Below are 18,408 nucleotides of genomic sequence, written 5' to 3' on the forward strand. Positions count from 1 at the left end.
CTTCGGTCCTCCCCGGCCACACTCTCACCGTTGGGTGTCCTCTCCGGCCACACTCTCACTGTTGGGTGTGATTCCGCCTCTCTGAAAGGCCAGGCTCTCCCCATCTCTCATCCACACACCCAGCCTGGCAAAGCTGCTCAGGATTCCAAACCCCAGCTCCATCCTGACTTTCCTCCCAGAGCAGCGGCCCCTATTCTTTCTCCTCTTCCTCTCCCATCCTAACAAAGCTGTCCACGCACTGCAGAGACTTGCATTTTCCTTGACAAGTTGACAACTATAAAATAATGGGACAATTGTTGGCCCTGGGTGGGTGGAAGGTTTGAGAGTGCAGAGAGAGGAACCCTATCATTTCTGTGTCTGCAGAAATAACTAATATTTATATTGTTTGAAAGACCCCACAGAGCTTCCATACACCTCTAATCACCTGATCCAGTCCTCATGATAACACTGCGATGGCTTTCATTCCCATTTTACAGATGAGGAAACTGAAGCCGCGTGCGGGTACCTAACTTGTTCACCATGTTCTCGTCGTGAGAGTGGCAAAGCTGATCTTAAGGCTCACCATCCTTTCCCCACTGCAACAACCTCCTTTTATATAAACTTCTGTGGCCGGGAATTTCCAAGTGTCGCCAATGAAATTTACAGTTAGAATAGGGAAAACTCATCATCATTGCTGGAAAAATGAAGAAATGAAGCTTGAGGGTGAAAGAGACAGAGGACGGGCCAGGGGAGTCAGTGACAGGGGACTGTTTTCACAGACACAGGTTTCTTTTGGTTAAAACAATCTAAACATCCTTTCAGCCTCAGTTTCACTTCAGTTTTGACAGTCTTTTAGTTTATGCTAACTACCGGGAAATCTTTGTTCTTAAAGCTCTATTTTTCCTTCTTTCCTAAATACTTAGCTCCTCTGTTGCTTTATTTAGAAATAAAAGATTATTGCTTTTATTTTTAAGACTGCTGATTTGGGTGGTATATGTTGGTAATATTCACGTGTGACCAACAGTTTTATATGTAAAAACAATACACGTAAAAGACACAAGTCTTGAGGGTAGAGAAGGACCTTATAAAAATAAAACGTGTGCCCACAGTGCATTGCGGAGAGTCTGTTGGTTTAAGACGTGAACACAGGAAGTGTTTGGAGACCCGAGCAGAAAGGGGTGCCGGTTGAGTCTTTGTTCCTGCAATAAACTTGAGCAACAGAGCAAACAAAGACAGCGCCCAAAGTGGCTCACCTCTCAATGCTCTGAGAAGACTTTGACACCTGAAGGGGAAGTTTCTGGAGTGGAATGTCTTGACTCACTTCATTTCAACCGCCATGGCCCCCAGATCGGTTCTGAACCAGTTGTTGAGCAGTATTAGAATTCTAAGGAATTTTTACTGGATAAAATCTGATCTTGTGCATTTTAAATTGCAGCTAGAAAATCTGTGAAATAAGTTAAGTTGATACAGTAGTTGAGTGCTGGCATTTACACCTACAAGGAACCTGAGAATGTGTTTTATGGATGTGCCTTCGCCAACGGTCAGGAAAGCCTCCCTTCTCCTTGGTAGACCCCCAAATAGTTGACCGCTTACTTTTATAAGGCACAAAGGTTTGAACTCACAGAAGCAGACGTTGGTCAGATTTCAACAGCACCCTTTGTTTTCAAGGTGATGTTAACTAACCGTGGGATGCTGTCTGCACTGGTTTGTCGACTCTCTACTGGTGGGGTTTCTTCATGGGAGCCATTTCATCTATCCCAGAAGAGACCTCCATCATCACCACACCCCCATGTCCCAACCCGCCCCCCACCCCGAAGGAGCAGCCCAAGGAGGCTGGCACAGGTCAGGTTGTGGACCCGGCCTGCTCACTGCGTCTCCTCACCGGGGACCTGCCTCTCTCTTCATGTCCAGGATAGCTCCAGTCACGACACCTGCGTTTAACTCCTCCTTTCAAACCAGGGCGCTGAGAGCCAGGCTTCTCCTCTCCAATAAAAATGTCACCAGTCAGCAAGCATCCAAAAATTCTCATAACATGGTTCAAGATCTGCAGGCTGCAGAACACCGCATGCATTCATTCTCTCTCCTTGTTTAGATTCTTTCTTCTTATGCAATTTGGGTAGATGACTTCTTTGGCACCGAATGGCCCAAACCTTATAAAACCATGTGCTCTCAGATGCCATTTGCCAAATGCATCTTCTTTCCTGACGAAGGAAGGATAGCTACCAGGCAAACGGCCCAAAAGCATATCCCCCTGCAAGTCCGGGTTGTCCAGGATCGATCAAGTGCACCTTCTGAGCTGGAGCTACCTTCCCAGGATCCTCGGCAGACATTTGTCTACTGCTCCTCCGCCTGCAGTCCCGCAGTGAGGGGACCAGGGAGAGAAGTGCTCCCTGCGTTTGACGCATCTCTCACGTTCTTGGGCAGTCTCCTTACGTGGAAGCATTAGCTCCTCTGCTGTAATGCTGCACCAGTTGTCTTAGCTTTGTTTCTGGAGTCAGCTGAGAGAAGATCCTCTCTTTATTTCCACTTCTATCCATTGTGACCTGTGCACTTTTTTCTGTACAAACTCTTTACAGGATTTACAAAAACTCTACACTCTCAGGAAGTGGCATCAGCATTGAAGATGTCTCGCATGTCAGTGACTAGAATCGTATCAGCTTTAAAGGAAGTAAAGCTATGTCCGCAACTGCAGAGACCAAGATAAAAATTAAGTTTGTGATGACTTCAAGCTTGCAGCGAATTCATTTGTGCGCACAGACACGCACACGCAGCCCTGATGTCTCTCCCTGCTCTGATTTCATGGTCTGGGCTTTAGTTCATAGCTTCCAAAATTTGCATAGCTGTGGGAAGCTCATTCTTGGAGATATTCAGCTTTCTTACCTTATGCTTTAAATGAAACCTTGGCTGCAAGTGAGGCTTCCCATTCATTTCAACGTCTCCGCATTGCGACTTTTTAATTAAAATTCTCCACTTGGCAGTTCAAGAATTTTGAAATAACAAGACGTGCATAGTGTCGAAGATGAGCCAGGAAAAATCTCAGTGGAAATTTATGTAATCCACCGCCAGCTTACTCCTCACGGCTTCTGATTGTGAACTGAAAAGAAAAAGATCCCATCGTGTGCAATGGTCTTTCATCTCATTGAGGTTTGGGTATCACCCACTGAGAATGAGGGGCAATTACTTTTAATAATTGGGACAAATGAAATTGGAATGTGTTCCACTTACTAATTAAAATCTTCCCTTGATTTAAAAGCTAATGTGTCCAGAAGGAGTTCTGAACTGTGTTTTTATACATTTTACCTCTAGCCTAAGGTCCAGGTTTATAGCCTATTATGGTAGCAATGGGGTATTTTAAAGACAAGCCACCACAGTTGGGTCTGGTCTAACTTACTTGCTAAAAGTAGTCCATGCTCACATCCCCTTCTGCTCACAGTTTCATTAGGAGTCTGGCCTTACGTGGAACTACCACACGTCACTTCCCAAGAACACACCGTGAAGACGCTCTAAGCCCTTTTCCTTGATAACAAGAACCCTGCAGTAAGTGGCCTTGTTTGCAGCAAAGGAACAGAAACCTCAGCAGAATGCCTCACGTGTCCGTGTTTTCATTTAACAGAAAAGATGACTCCCCAGGCCGGAGGTTCTGCAGCTGAGACTCCAACTCAGGAGGAAGAGCACCAGATGCAGAGAATGATGGCAAAGCGGTCGAAAATCATCAAGGAGCTGATACAGACGGAAAGGGACTACCTCAACGACCTGGAGCTGTGCGTGAGGGAAGTGGTTCAGCCCTTGAGAAGTAAGCAGGTAAATGCCTCTGGGAGGGCCTCCCACCATATCCTAGATGAGACCGCCAGCACCGCGAATCCAAGCCCCAAGCTGATCAGACGTGGCACCTGCCGCAGAGGGGTGGGGCGTGGGCCTGCTCTCTGGGTCCCCAGCTTGGGTCGACACAAGCATCATCAGACCCATGCTTCTGGTGTCAGAGAAGGACACTCAGAGTCCCTGAGCCTGGCCAAGGAAATTGTATTTTAAATATGGGGAAAAGGAAATTCAAAGGTTTTGCCACTTTGAAATTTCTGTGTCCCTTCTTGGATTCCCAGGGAACCAGTAGCAAAATGCAAGTGACAGGTTTTCAGCAGTTTAGGAGCAAAGCATTTAATTGGATTTAAAGACGAGCAAGGATTCAGAAGAGAAAAATAAGTTATTTTTCTTCCACATTGAGGGCTCAGTTAAACTTATGACAGTTTAGCTAAGTAAAATTCAACCCAGAAATTAACCTGAATGTAAGCTAAAAATTTTTGTAGGGCTGGCCCCAGGTGAAGCTTGAAGTGTTCATAAGTTAATCATTCTTCTCCTTTTTAATCAAGGCCTGTTCAAGAAATTTCTTGTAGGGAATTAGAATAAAAGTACAGAGATTGTTTGATTCACACACACACGGTTATTTTCATTCACTCACACACAGTTAATAGGTGCCTGACATGCGATTGGCACGGTCCCCAGCACTGGGGTTACAGTCAGTACAGAATAGTCTGGCCCTTGTGGGGTTCATTTTCCGGTGGGGGATGAGGAGGTGTCAGACAATAAAAAATAAATAAGCAAAAATTAAAATATATCAGACGGTGTTAGTACAGCCGAGACCACTGAAGCAGGGAAGAGGGGAGGGGCATGGGAACAGAGTGGCATCTCCACTTCAAGTAGAGCCATCTGTGCACACCTTTCCAACGGGACATCGGTGCAGGGGAGTGAAGGAGGTGAAGGCTGCTCCAGGTGGAGGACCATAGCCTAATCGCTAGGGTGGGCAGTGGTCCCCATGCACAATGCAAACAACAGACAAAACAGAGACTAGAAAGTGGAGATGACCAGAAATTCCTCTACTGGCAGATCATCACCATTCACATGGTTGGGAACATCCTTTGAGACATCCGTGTGGATGTATATATACAAAGATACAAAAACACACACGTATTTTTACATAAATGGGATCAAAACTGCACGTGCTATTTTGTCACAGGCTTGTTTCATTCAGCAATCTGCTGTATGGATCTTTTCATTACCACTAACGCTTTCAAGTGTTTTTCTACTGTTACCGATGCCGACACACCCTTACACTTTGGATGTTGGCAACTTCTCTCCTTGGAATAAACTCCTAGGAAAGCAATTGCTAGGTCAAAGGACATGCATATAGAGAACTTTCATTAAAAATTGCCAATTGACAACCAGAAAGTCACTACCACTCCAATTTTCCTTCCTATGAACAGAGCTCCAGGAGCTGCCTCTCTGCACCGTCCTTAAAGCTGAGTGCCGCAGATTTTATAGAGAAGACCAGGTCCCTTTCAGTCTTCCTGACAAATATCATGTATTCGTTAGGCATTTCTATTCTTTTCAATTCCTACTCATATTCATGTCTTTTGCCCTTTATTAAAAAACCATGACCTTTTCTTCTTCCTATTGTTTTATAAAACCTCTTTTTATATTAGGGATAGTCTTTTTTCATCCCACATGTTGCAACTAGTTTTCTCAGTTTGTCTTTTGCCCTCTAACCTTGTTTAAGATTCAAACCTTGTTTAAGGCTTATTCATTATTTTTTGCCATGTTTCAGTGATTAAATATAACCAACCTTACGGATCCTGGGTTTGGCATCTCAACATGTACCTCCTGATTATAGAAAGATTGTAGCCAGTTGTCCCGATATCCATGACTAAATCTTCCTACCAAGACTTCAGTCATGCGGAAGCTAACCCAGGACGCTTCTCAGAAATGTTAGAGAAGCATCTGGCCTACAGGTTATGGAAAACCTGTGTAGGTCAAGATGAACTTTTGTATAAAAGTTGTCTTTGGTTTAGGATGATGTGTAGAGAAAAGTGGGCAAGCACGCTTGGAATTTTCTCTTCCAGGAAGTCACCTTTGGGTTTATCCCTCGTGAGTACTTAGCATGTGCCAGTCCTGTTCCACACGCTCTGTTAGTACCCTCAGGTACTCCTCTCATTTCTCAAGTCAGAGGGTGACTGGCAGCTTTCTGAGTCTGGAAATTTCTTTTTTTTTTTAATTAATTAATTTATTTATTTTCGGATGTACATCATAATATATTTCGAATTCTTTGCAGATTATATCATGTTCACCACCAGAAAACTAATTATAGTCCATCCCCTCACGTGTGAGCCTAATCACCCATTTTGCTCTCCCCCCTCACCCCTTCCCCTATGGGAACCACCAATCCAATCTCCAATGCTATGTGTTTGTTTGTTGTTGTTTTTATCCTCTACTTATCAGTGAGATCATATGGTATTTGACTTTCTCCCTCTGACTTATTTCACTCAGCAAAATACCCTCAAGTTTCATCCATGTTGTCATAAATGGCCTGATTTCACCATTTCTTATGGCTGAGCAGTAGTCCATTGTGTATAAATACCACATCTTCTTTATCCATTGGACCCTTGATGGGCACCTAGGTTGCTTCCAAGTGTTGGCTATTGTGTATAATGCTGCAGCGAACCTAGGGGTGCCAGTGTCTTTATGCCTTTGTGTTTTCAAGTTCTTTGGATAAATACTCAGCAGTGGGATAGCTGGATCATATGGTAGATCTATCCTTAATTTTCTGAGGATACTCCATACTGCTTTCCATGATGGCTGCACCAGTTTGCACTCCCACCAGCAGTGTACAAGGGTTCCGTTCTCTCCACATCCTCTTCAACATTTGTTGCTTCTTGTCTTGTTAATTATAGCACTTCTGACTGGAGTGAGGTGATACCTCATTGTAGTTTTGATTTGCATTTCCCTGATAGCTAATGATATTGAGCGTCTTTTCATATTGCCTGTTGGCCATCCATATATCTTCTTTGGAGAAATCTTATTAATTCTGTAAAAGTAGGAAAAACATTCACGGTTATGTTAAAAATTTGCTCTCTAGTTTCATTGCTAAGTACATAAAAATATTTTTGGTGTGTTTTCTTTCATTTAATATAAACTAGCTGCATTGGATGCAACCTCTATTCTGGCAGATATTAATGGCTATTAATAAAATGTTCTTTTACATACCTATTAAAATATTGATTTTAAGTGCACATGGCGTCAGACTCTCCCACTATCAACCCTCCCTTATGAGGCAGTCTGACCCATCACTCCTGTTCTTTGAAAATTTAGAACCCAGCCCACTGTCTCCACATCTTTCTCTCCCTAATTCTGACATCAGTTCCGGGTGATTTCAGCGCTCATGCAAGTGAAGCACACGGCCTCAGGGAGTCTCCCTCAGCTCCTTGACTTGCTCGCACCCCACGGTCTTTCTTCAACCCCTTCTCCACCCCCCACCCCAGGGCCACACCCGAGAACTGTCACTGCCAATAACTTCACCCCACAAAATCAGAACTCCAAGCTTGTCATTCTCTGACCCCACATCCTCTCTTTCAGCCGTCTTTTCACATCCCACTAGCTCCCTCCCTCTCACGATTTTTCCATACCACCCGGACCTCCATCTCTCGCCCTCACCCCCTTTTCACCGTTCGTCAAGCCCACACCTGCTTCAGTTTCCACAGGTCCTGTGTGGTCATCACTCTGTGCAGTTGAACTCACTCCCTTTCCTCTCTCTTTCCATTTACCTGCCTGAAAACTCCTGCCCTTGAGGAAGTTCAATTTTCCACCTACTCCACACTCTACCCAGGCAGCTGAACCAAACTCTCTTAAAATTCGTGACTGTTTTCAAGTGGAGCCCCAGTAACATCCCTGAAGGGACTTCTCTCACAGCTTCTTCCTTCTCCTCACGCCTCAAACACTCGCTTTTCTGTGCTCTGCTGATGTCCTTTTCCATCATTTCACTGAGAAAATAGACGCAATAAGAAGATGCACACACTCCCAACACCCAATCTGTAAACTGCCTGCATCTCTACCCACATCACCCGGCCAGTGGTTCCTGCTTCCAGCAGAGGACACCCTCTGTCTAACACAGTGACCCGTCACTCGGGCGCTCCGTGGCTCCACTGCTGAGCTGTCCTTTCTCCCTCCTGCCTAATTGATCTTACCCTCCCCACTGGATCATTCTCGTCACTGTGATCTGCCATCTAAAAAACAGAACCAAAAACTCTCTCTTGACTCTAAAAGAATTGTCTATATTCTGTCTTTATTTCTTTCTCTTTTTAAATGGAATATAAAATGTTTAATATGTCTAAAAGCATATGTGACTAAGATATGTTTCAAAATAAGCCCAACTTACCAAAATCTGTCCCTGTGATGAGTTAATGATCAATATAAGACTAAATATGTAAGAAAATGACTTCCTTTGAATTCATAACCCACTTTTGTATCAAATGAAATAAGAAGTTTATTCAGTATGAAAATGTTCTCAATTTTAAACCGTCTGCTGGACTGGTGAGTTAAACTGGCCCGGCTGATAGAAATGCCATTGCTAAGTGGGACCTGATCTTTATTTGCTTGTGGTTTTGTTTTTGTTGTTGTTTCTCTTATTTTTGCTTACTGTAGAACTCCTACAAGCAATCCCAGAACTGTGTTTCAGATCATTTAAAATTAAATGTTTCCCAGGGCTGGCCCCGTGGCCGAGTGGTTAAGTTCGCGCGCTCCGCTGCAAGCGGCCCAGTGTTTCGTTGGTTCGAATCCTGGGCGCGGACATGGCACTGCTCGTCAGACCACGCTGAGGCAGCGTCCCGCATGCCACAACTAGAAGGACCCACAACGAAGAATATACAACTATGTACTGGGGGGGCTTTGGGGAGAAAAAGGAAAAAATAAAATCTTTAAAAAATAAATAAATAAATAAATAAATAAATAAATAAATAAATAAATAAATAAAATTAAATGTTTCCCTTATGGTGGCACCTAGTTTACTTGTTTGGCAGGTTTAGTTTTGCCCTCAGTGCTTTGAACACAGCTCTTACATTCTCGCTCGTACTTCCTCTGTCAGTCCGTCCTCGTTCGCTGTTCGCACCTGGCACTTCCCTTGTTTCCCTCTCTCCCAGCGCTCTCCCCGCCCTGGCTGTGGAATTCTGTTCCAGTCAGCAGTCTAGGCGTCCTCTCCACTAAGGTTATAATAGCAATTATTTGAAGGTTTCTCAGCGTTCTCATGTCAAATCCACTTTTTTCCCACTTCTTACAGCTTTTAACGTTTGATTAGGTAAATAAACGCTCAGGAACTCATATGATTCTTGTACACATTTGTATGAGCGCAGAGGTAGCTAATTGATGCCACCAGTTCATTACCTTCACCACCATTTCAATGTTCATTAGCTCCTTCATGTCCTCACTGCCCTCCTAACTGTTTAAATACCACGGTCTTTGCACAAGCCATCTGTCATCAATTAGTGTCAAAATTTATGAATTACCACACACAGTTTTCATGTAACCATGGGAACAATCTGCAATCCATGCTCAGCTAAACTGGAGGCAACATAAGTAAGTATCTTACGTGTACAGGTTAGGCTGGAAGAAATTTGGGGAAGTCGTCTGACTCATGCCTTTTCTCTTGTTGAGAAGACTGTCTTTGCTTCATTGTGTTGCCTGCATGTCTTCTTTCTATGCATCTGATCCATGTCTTATCACTCCCAGAAGAAACAAGTCAGTTTATGAAAGTGAAAATTGGAGAAGGGAGTTGAAAACTGAGAAAAGCAGTGGGCTGATCTGAGCAAACTTGCAAGAATGAATCAGTGTACAAATGAATGCCTAGACCCAGCCCTTGACTGATAATGTTCTGTGGCAATCGTGGTTATAAATCTTAATCTTAGCTTCAAGGCTTTTCTATAAACTAAACTTCACGTAACTGCAAGCAGGATCAGACTCGGCAGCCAGAGCTTCTTTGACAACAGCATTGTGAGAGGTTTTTCGAAGAAGGCAAAAATTATCCACAACATTTGGTGTTGAAACACTTTGTGGAAAAACGGGTTCTAGTTATTTATTATCCAAACAGAGCAATAGGAGAGACTCTACATTTTTGGAACTAGGTCAAAATAAATTAAAACCAGAGCAAACTACCAATGGAAAAGGGCTTTATGAATACAGAAAGGACCAAAAAGGGATTGAAAAGAATAGTTAGAGGAATTTAAACACATGCTTTGATTTTTCTTTGTTTTTAATTGTTGTTTTTTTTAATTTCTAAAATTCACATAATGCAAAAGCACCAAAGATTTCAAGGACATGATAGTGTCCTACAGCTACTCAACTGCCTTCTCTAGAGGCAGACACCATTACCAGCTGCTCATTACCCTTCTAAGGGTGTTCTATTTACAAATGGGTGTGTCTGAATGCACATTTACTAGACATTTATTTATACAATAAGAAAGATAAGTGTATTTATTTTAGATTTTCTCATATTTGATCTAATTGTGTTCATTATAGTTTAAATTTTGTGTTTTCTGAAAAAAGGGCAAAAATAATCTATAATTTTGTATTAACAAGAGCTCAATTGGAATTTTCCTTAAAATTTGGATACACTATGTGGCAGCAATTTTGTAAATAATTTTCATTAGAAGACATATATAGAAAAAAATGATCCCTCTAGCTCTACCACTTAGCAAGAAGCACTGTAAATAATTGGGTTTATCGTCCGGGCCCATACAGACATACCCAAATATCTTGTGAAATTGGAATCATACCATTTTATACCATTATGGGACCTCTTCCCCCCAAGGATATATTTACATGTTTTATTTTTTAACCACAAATAACAAATATTAATTTAAATGGAAAAATGTTTTATTTATTGAGGGGCCATAAATTTGAAATTTTGCTACTCTTGCTGAAAAAAGTACAGAATTACAATTATGATAGTTCACTGAAATGCAAAATAAAAGAACCAAGACAGAAATATTTATCTAGTAATTATTAAAATATACCCAGCTTTCATTTATAGATGATAGATAGATGGATAAATTAGACTTCTCAAAGCTATTTACTAAAACTTTGCCTGCATAACAAAAAGGAAACCATAGCTGAGAAAATATCTTTTGTCATGAATTTTTAAGTGTCACAGAAGGGCTCTTGTCAAAACTGTCACCTTCACTAAAAGACTTTTCCTGTTGCCAGAAACAATAGTCATTCATTTCTGCTTAGTAGGCAACCGTGCAATTTTTTCCCTCTAGTTTTCAATATCACCCAGTTACTCTTTTTTAAAGACTTTATTTTTTAGAGCAGTTTTAGGTTCACAGCAAAGTTGAGAGGGAAAGTATAGAGATTTTCCCATGCGCTCCCTGGCCCCACACATGCACAACTTCCTCCATTGTCAACATCCCCCATCAGGGGGTTATGTTCTTTTCAGTTGATGAAGCTACACTGAAACATCATTGTTACCTAAAGTTTATAATTTACACGAGGGTTCATTCTTTGTGTTGTACATTCTTTGGGTTTTGACAAATGTATAATGACGTATGTCCATCATTCTGGTACCATGGAGAGTACTTTCACCGCCCTGAAAATCCTCTGTGCTTCACTCATTCATCCCTCCCCACGCCCAACCTCTGGCAACTCCTGATCTTCTTACTGTCTCCACAGTTTTGCCTTTTGCCGAATGGCATATCATTGGAATCATACAGTACGTAGCCTTTTCAGATTGGTTTCTTTCACTTAGTCATATGCATTTAAAGCTCCTCCATGTCTTCTCATGGCTTGATAACTCATTTCCTTGTGGCCTTGAACAGTGCCCCATTGTCTGGGTGCGCCACGGTTTACTTACTCGCTCACCTGCTGAAGCACACCAAGGGTGCTTCCAAGCTTGGCAATTAGGAAAATATTCATGTGCAGGTTTTTGTGTGGACGCAACTTTTTAGTTCATTTACGTAAAAACCAAGGGGCATGATTGTGGGATCATACGGTAAGAGTACGTTTAGTTTTGTAGGAAACTGCCAAACCGCCTTCAAAGTGGCCACACCATTTTACATTCCCACAAACAATGGATGAGGGTTCCTATCGCTCACATCCCTGCGGTAATCACTTGTTAGTTTCAAGATTTTTTTTTGTCAATTATTTTGGATTTTCTATGTGGACAATTACGTCATCTGTGAGCAAAGACAGTTTTATGTCTTCTTTCCCAATCTGTATACATTTTATTTTCTTATCTTATCTTATTGTATTAGCTAGAACTTCCAGCACAATGTTGGAAACAGTGGTGAGAGAGGACATCCTTGCCTTCTACCTGATCTTAGTGGGAAAGACTTGAGTTTCTCATCATTAAGTGTGATGTTGGCTGTAGTTTCTTGTAGATATTCTTTATAAAGTTGAGGAAATTTCTCTTTATTCCTAGTTTTTTGGGAGTTTTTATCATGAATCGGTATTAGATTTTGTAAAATGCTTTTTCTGTATCTATAGGTATGATCATGTGACTTTTCTTTTTTAATCTGTTTTCTTGTTTAATCTGTTGATGTGATGGATTACATTAATTGATTTTTGAATGTTGAACCAGCCTTGCATACCTGGGATAAATCCCACTCAGTCATATTGTGTAATCTTTGTTATTATTTTATTGAGGTCATAATATTGTGGAATTTCATGTGTACATTATTATTTATCTGTCACCATACATATGTGCCCCTTTACCCCTTTGCCTGCCCCTCAACCCCTTCCCCTCTGGTAACCACCAATCTGTTCTCTTTGTCCATATGTTTGTTTATGTTCCACATACAAGTGAAATCATGTGGTGTTTGTCTTTGTCTGGTTTATTTCGCTTAACATAATACCCTCAGGGTCCATCCATATTGTTGCAAATGGGACAATTTTGTCTTTTTTTATGGCTGAGTAGTGTTCTATTGTATATATATATATATATATATATACATCTTCTTTTTTTTTTAAAGATTTTATTTTTTCCTTTTTCTCCCCAAAGCCCCCCAGTACATAGTTGTATATTCTTCACTGTGGGTCCTTCTAGTTGTGGCATGTGGGATGCTGCCTCAGTGTGGTTTGATGAGCAGTGCCATGTCCTCACCCAGGATTTGAACCAACGAAACACTGGGCCGCCTGCAGTGGAGCGCTCGAACTTAACCACTTGGCTACGGGGCCAGCCCCTATATCACATCTTCTTTATCCATTCATCAATTCTTGAGTGCTTGGGTTGCTTCCACTTCTTGGCTATTGTGAATAATGCTGCAATGAACCTAGGGGGGCATAAGTCTCTTTGAATTGTTGATTTCAAGTTCTTTGGATAGATACCCAGTAGTGGGATAGCTGGGTCATATGATAGTTCTATTTTTAATTTTTTGAGAAATCTCCATACTGTTTTCCGTAGTGGCTGCACTAGTTTGCATTCCCACCAATAGTGTATGAGGGTTCCTTTTTCTCTACAACCTCTCCAACATTTGTTTTTTGTCTTGGTAACTATAGCCATTCTAACACATGTAAAGTGATATCTCACTGTAATTTTTATTTGCATTTCCTTAATGATTAGTGATGTTGAACATCTTTCATGTGCCTATTGGGCATCTGTATATCTTCTTTGGAAAAATGTATATTCGCATCCTCTGCCCCTTTTTTGATCAGGTGTTTGTTTGTTTTTTTTGTTGACTTCTGTGAGTTCTTTATATATTTTGGAGCTTAGCCCCTTGTCAGATATATGATTGCAAATATTTTCTCCCAGTTGGTGGGTTGTCTTTTTGTTTTGTTTCTGGTTTCCTTTGCCTTGCAGAAGCTCTTTAGTCTAATGTAGTCCCATTTGTTTATTTTTTCTTTCATTCCCCTTGCCTGGTGAGACATGGTATTCGAAAAGATGCTGCTAAGACTGATGTCAAAGAGTGTACTGCCTATATTTTCACTAGGAGTTTTACGGTTTCACGTCTTACCTTCAAGTCTTTAATCTATTTTGAGTTAATTTTTGTCTATGGCGTAGGATAATGGTTTACTTTCATTCTTCTTCACGTGGCCGTCCAGTTTTCCCAACATCATTTATTGATGAGAATTTCCATTCTCCACTGTGCGTTCTTGGCTCCTTTGTTGAAGACTAACTGTCCACAGATGTGTGGCTTTATTCTGGGCTCTCAATTCTGTTCCATCTATCTGTGTGTCTGTTTTTGTACCAGTACCATGCTGTTTTGATTACTATAGCTTTGTAGTATAATTTGAAGTCAGGGATCGTGATGCCTCCAGCTTTGTTCTTTCTTCTCAGGATTGCTTTAGCTATTTAGGGTCTTTTGTTGTTCCACATGAATTTTAAGATTCTTTGTTCTATTTTCATGAAGAATGTCATTGGGTTTCTGGTTGGGATTGCATTGAATCTGTAGGTTTCTTTAGGCAATAGGACATTATAACTATGTTTATTCTCCCAATCCATGTGCATGAAATATGTTTCCATTTCTTTGTCATCATTTATTTCTTATAGTTTTCATTGTATAGGTCTTTCACTTCCTTGGTTAAATTTATTCCTAGATATTTTATTCTTTTTGTTGTGCTTGTAAATGGGATTGGAATACCCAGAACTGAAGAAGAGAGATGTGAGACACAGGTCTGTTTTAATATCTAGGAAAGTCATCTCTTCAGCCTGGAGAACATGATCTTGTGCTCATCATCTCACTTCTCAGAACTGAGATGCATAAAACACTATTTTAACTTGTTTTTATTTGTGAAAATAAGCAACACAATTTCGGTGGCAGTGATTATTATAACGATGCTATAAACCTCTCTAATGAAATTCCAGAGATGTTAGGGCAGCTTTATTCAGGCATAGATTGACAGAGCTGTGCATGTCAGTCCAGGGCCACAAATCCTGGGCTGTAAAGAATGAATGTTGGGTCAGGAAGGAAGCACGTATCGGGGAAACAGTATTTGTGAATAAGCATCATCATTTAAGGCACTTTAGATACAGACAACATTGATGATTATGTGAGTTAATTAACTTTAGGCCACTTGAGGTTCAGTAGACATGCAAACCTCATTCCTTGCCATCAAAGGCGAAGGATCCCTAGTTAGAAGTGACAAGCCTCATAGCTGTGACAAGATAACTTGCAATGCAAAGCGATAATCAATAAATGCAGACATGTGCAGCTGGAGTTCACAGAAGGGACAGATCACTTTCAGACAGATTAACTAGGTGATATTTTAGTTGAATATGCAAATTAAGAGATTAAGTGTTTGTCTGCTGTCTATTGCATGCAGTGGCCTCTGCAGAGTTCTGTTATGGAATCGAGGATATTTATGTCGTAGTCTTGCTCTAGAAGAGTTTATAATCTGGTCAAGAAAATGAGTCATAAACACATAAAAAGGCAAACAACAATCAAAGATAAATTTCAAGGTGTTGCTAGAGATGATCAGGACAGAAGGCAGCTCGTGATTAGTTATGCTAACTGGTCATGCAGCAAACAATTGCTTTAGACGTTAGAGGAAGGAGGAGCTCCCTTTCCTGACCTGTTACCAGCATTTGACAAAAGAACTTCCCTTTTCTGTGCTCCAGAACTCCATGTACGCCTGGGTTCCCCCATTGCTCCAATGCTCCTTTGCTGGTCTTCATCTCTAAACACTGACGTAGGTCAGGGCTCAGTCTGTGGGCCTCTTCTCTCTTTTGTCTACATTCCCTGTTGAGGATCTGATTTGGTTTCATGGCTTTAAATCCTGTCTACATGCCAACGGTTGGCAAATGTTATTTCCAGCCTAGACATTTACCTGAAGGCTTGCTTGCTTATATCCAACACCCACTCAAATCTCCATGTGATTGTCTACAAGGCATCTCAAATTTAACATGTCCAAAACTGAGCTCCTTATTTTCCCTTTAAAATTTGCTCTCCCTGCAGTCTTTCTCACCTCAGTCAATGACAGCTCCATTCTTCCAGTTGCTTGGGCAAAAACCCTGAGGTCATCCTTGACTTCTCTTTCCTCTTAAACCCCATGTTGGCTCTATCAGCAAATCCTATTTGTTCTGCCTTAAAATTTTATCCAGAATTAGACCAATTTTCAACTCCTCCATTACTTCTACTCTCATTTAAGAGCCCATCAGTAACCACCAAGATTATTGCACCTGCCTCATGACCCATCTCTCTTCTTCCACCCTCGTCTCTACCAAGCATTCAGAGTGATTATTTTTAAAATATCCGTCAGATTATGTCCCTCTTTTACTCAAAACCCTCCAATGGCTTCTCATCTCACTCCGATTAAAACCAAACATGCCTATGATGATCTGTGGGGTCATATGTGAGCTGCTCCCTCATCCTCTCTGACCTCACCTATGTCTGTCTTCTGGCCTCTGGGTGTTCCCTGAACAAGCCGGGAGCACCGCTGTTTCAAGCCCTTTGCTCTCACTCTTTTCTTTGCCTTGAGTGTCCTTTCCCAAGTTAACATCACGGCCTTCTCCTCCTCCTCCTTCCAGCCTTTACTCAGTAAAACCTTCCTTGACCACCTACCTCACTTTCTCTTACACTGGGTTCCCTCAGAAGCTGATCCAGATAAAAGAATTTTAAAGCAGATCATTTGTTTGAGAGATAATTCCCTGGAATAGCAGTAAAGGAATGGGGAAATGAGACGGAGAAGGAAAGGAAGACTACATAGGGTATGTTCATGAGTAGCTTACCTCTGGGGCCAATTGGGGCTCATACCCCACTGGGAGCTCTAGGGCTCTGCCCAGAGCACACCTCCGGGCTGTCCCATGTGAGCAGGATTCAGCCGCCAGTTCCAATTAGATGTTGGCCGATGGATGCTTCTGGGAGTGTTCATCCCTGACCCTCTGGACTGCCCTGTGTGTAGACAGCCAGGCATCTGTGGTCCAAGAAAGCCTCTCGGTAGAGAATCACAGATGCTCACAGCAGAAGGCCTTCAGTGTGTGCAGAACATCCAGCACCAAGGGGTGTGGGGGAGGACCCCGAAAACTGCAGCTTCCCCTTTCTCTGCTTTGTGGAGTGGAAAGAACTGCTCCTTAGTTGTTTGTGAGTGACTCTAGGTGGGTGAGTCGTCGAGGAAGTCTTGGGGAAGGGACAGAGTCCACACTGGGGAAACACCCGCCAGGTGAATGCAGGGTCAGGAAGAGGTGCAAGAGCCGGGGAGCGGAGCCGCAGGAGCAGAAGGTGTGGGCGAGCCAGCCCGTGTCAGGTGGGAGAGCGGGCCATCCCTTTCATTGGAGCAGAGGGCTCTTATAAACGTAAAAATGGCTGGAGTAAGACAAGCTAGGCCGTGCTCAGACAAACTGTCAGGTTGAGGAATTTGGAGTCTTTTCTGTAGGCAACTGGGAGGAACAGAATGTTTTAAAGCAGGGGAGTTGATCACGGTCTGTGAGCCCCATCAAACTAACCTTTCTGGAAGACAGAAAGTAGTTAACCTGACATGGGGAAGCGGGAACGAAGATGAGCTGAGAAGCTTTTCCTGAGGCAATAGACCCGATAGAGTTTTGCGGAATGACGGAGAAAGGCGCCCTGCCTGCTGGAGGGGGGCCGTGCGCCGTCGACGCCTGAGCCGGCGTGTTGGGGGCAAGCGTGCGGTCACCCCGAGGTGTGCAGTCTGGAACTCGGCACAGTCAGTCCATGGGGCGCCCCAGGACCTGCCCCTTGCCAGGCTCACACTGTTGTCCGTTCTGGGCAAACCCAGGGATACCCAGACTCTGCTGAGAGTTGAGTCTCTTCTGGAACACAGGCGCCTTAAGAATGCCAAGGCTGGGCACCTTGGGTTCTCAACAAGGAGGTGGTTGCTCAAAAAGGAAGGCAGTGAGACATTACAAGCAATAGTAAAGTGTCGCAGGGACTGGCTGTTTTTCCTAAAATCCACACTCGCTGTCGCCTCCTTCCCTCTTCCGTGTGGTGCTCAGGATTCAGCGCAGCATCATGCATGAGCAGCACGAATAAAATTATGCATGGGGAGGTCCTGCCACCTCTGGTGGAAACCCGGGCAGGGCCAGGACTTTGTCTCACACTTACATAACGGACCTTAGGACAAACACCGTCTCTGCTCAGAAATTAGGAACTCAGTCGCAGACATTAATCTGACTTTGGCATCAGCTCCGGCTGGTCAGGCTGCTTCACCGGGAACCCTGCGGTGGGAAGAGCGGGTGGGGCGACGCGCTCTCTGCTCCGCCCCCTGATCCTGCTGACCCCTGGGAGCATGGGCGGGAGGAGGCAGAGGAAAAGTTGGCTCGAACGGTCGGCCTTACATCCTCTGGGCTTTCCAAATGTGATGATGTGGCTCCCTCACGCGTGCTTTCCTGGCTGTGTGCGTGTGTAATTCCCGCGACAGCGGTGATGGGCGAATTCTCTCTGAAGGTCGCTTGCTCCAGACTGCGTCTCTGCTCCAGCAGCAGCTCGCAGTTCCTCCCTCAGCTCCCGGGCGTCCAGGGTTACCTGCACATCTGCCCTTCAGCATGTAGGCAGAATCAGGGACGGGCTCCCACTGGCTCACAGCCACACGGGGTACACACTGGTGCGTGGGAAACACTCACACATCTTTTGCCCCCTCAGGGAGTGCAGGTTCACCCCAAGTTAGCCATCTCTTTCCTGCGGCCACAGGCTCCTTTAGGTTTCTCAGGTGTGAGGTCGACAC

General features: G+C 43.1%; 1 protein-coding gene across 1 annotated transcript in view; it reads left to right on the forward strand.

The window, feature by feature from the left end:
• ARHGEF38 (Rho guanine nucleotide exchange factor 38) overlaps window positions 1–18,408 on the forward strand; it is a 124,890-nt gene that overhangs the window by 27,182 nt on the left and 79,300 nt on the right. The window contains exon 2 of the mRNA XM_046655924.1: window positions 3,593–3,780. Coding sequence (XP_046511880.1) covers window positions 3,593–3,780 — 188 coding nt within the window. The remainder of the gene's footprint in view (window positions 1–3,592; window positions 3,781–18,408) is intronic.

This window comes from Equus quagga, chromosome 3 (assembly GCF_021613505.1).
Source record: "Equus quagga isolate Etosha38 chromosome 3, UCLA_HA_Equagga_1.0, whole genome shotgun sequence".
Lineage (NCBI taxonomy): Eukaryota > Metazoa > Chordata > Mammalia > Perissodactyla > Equidae > Equus > Equus quagga.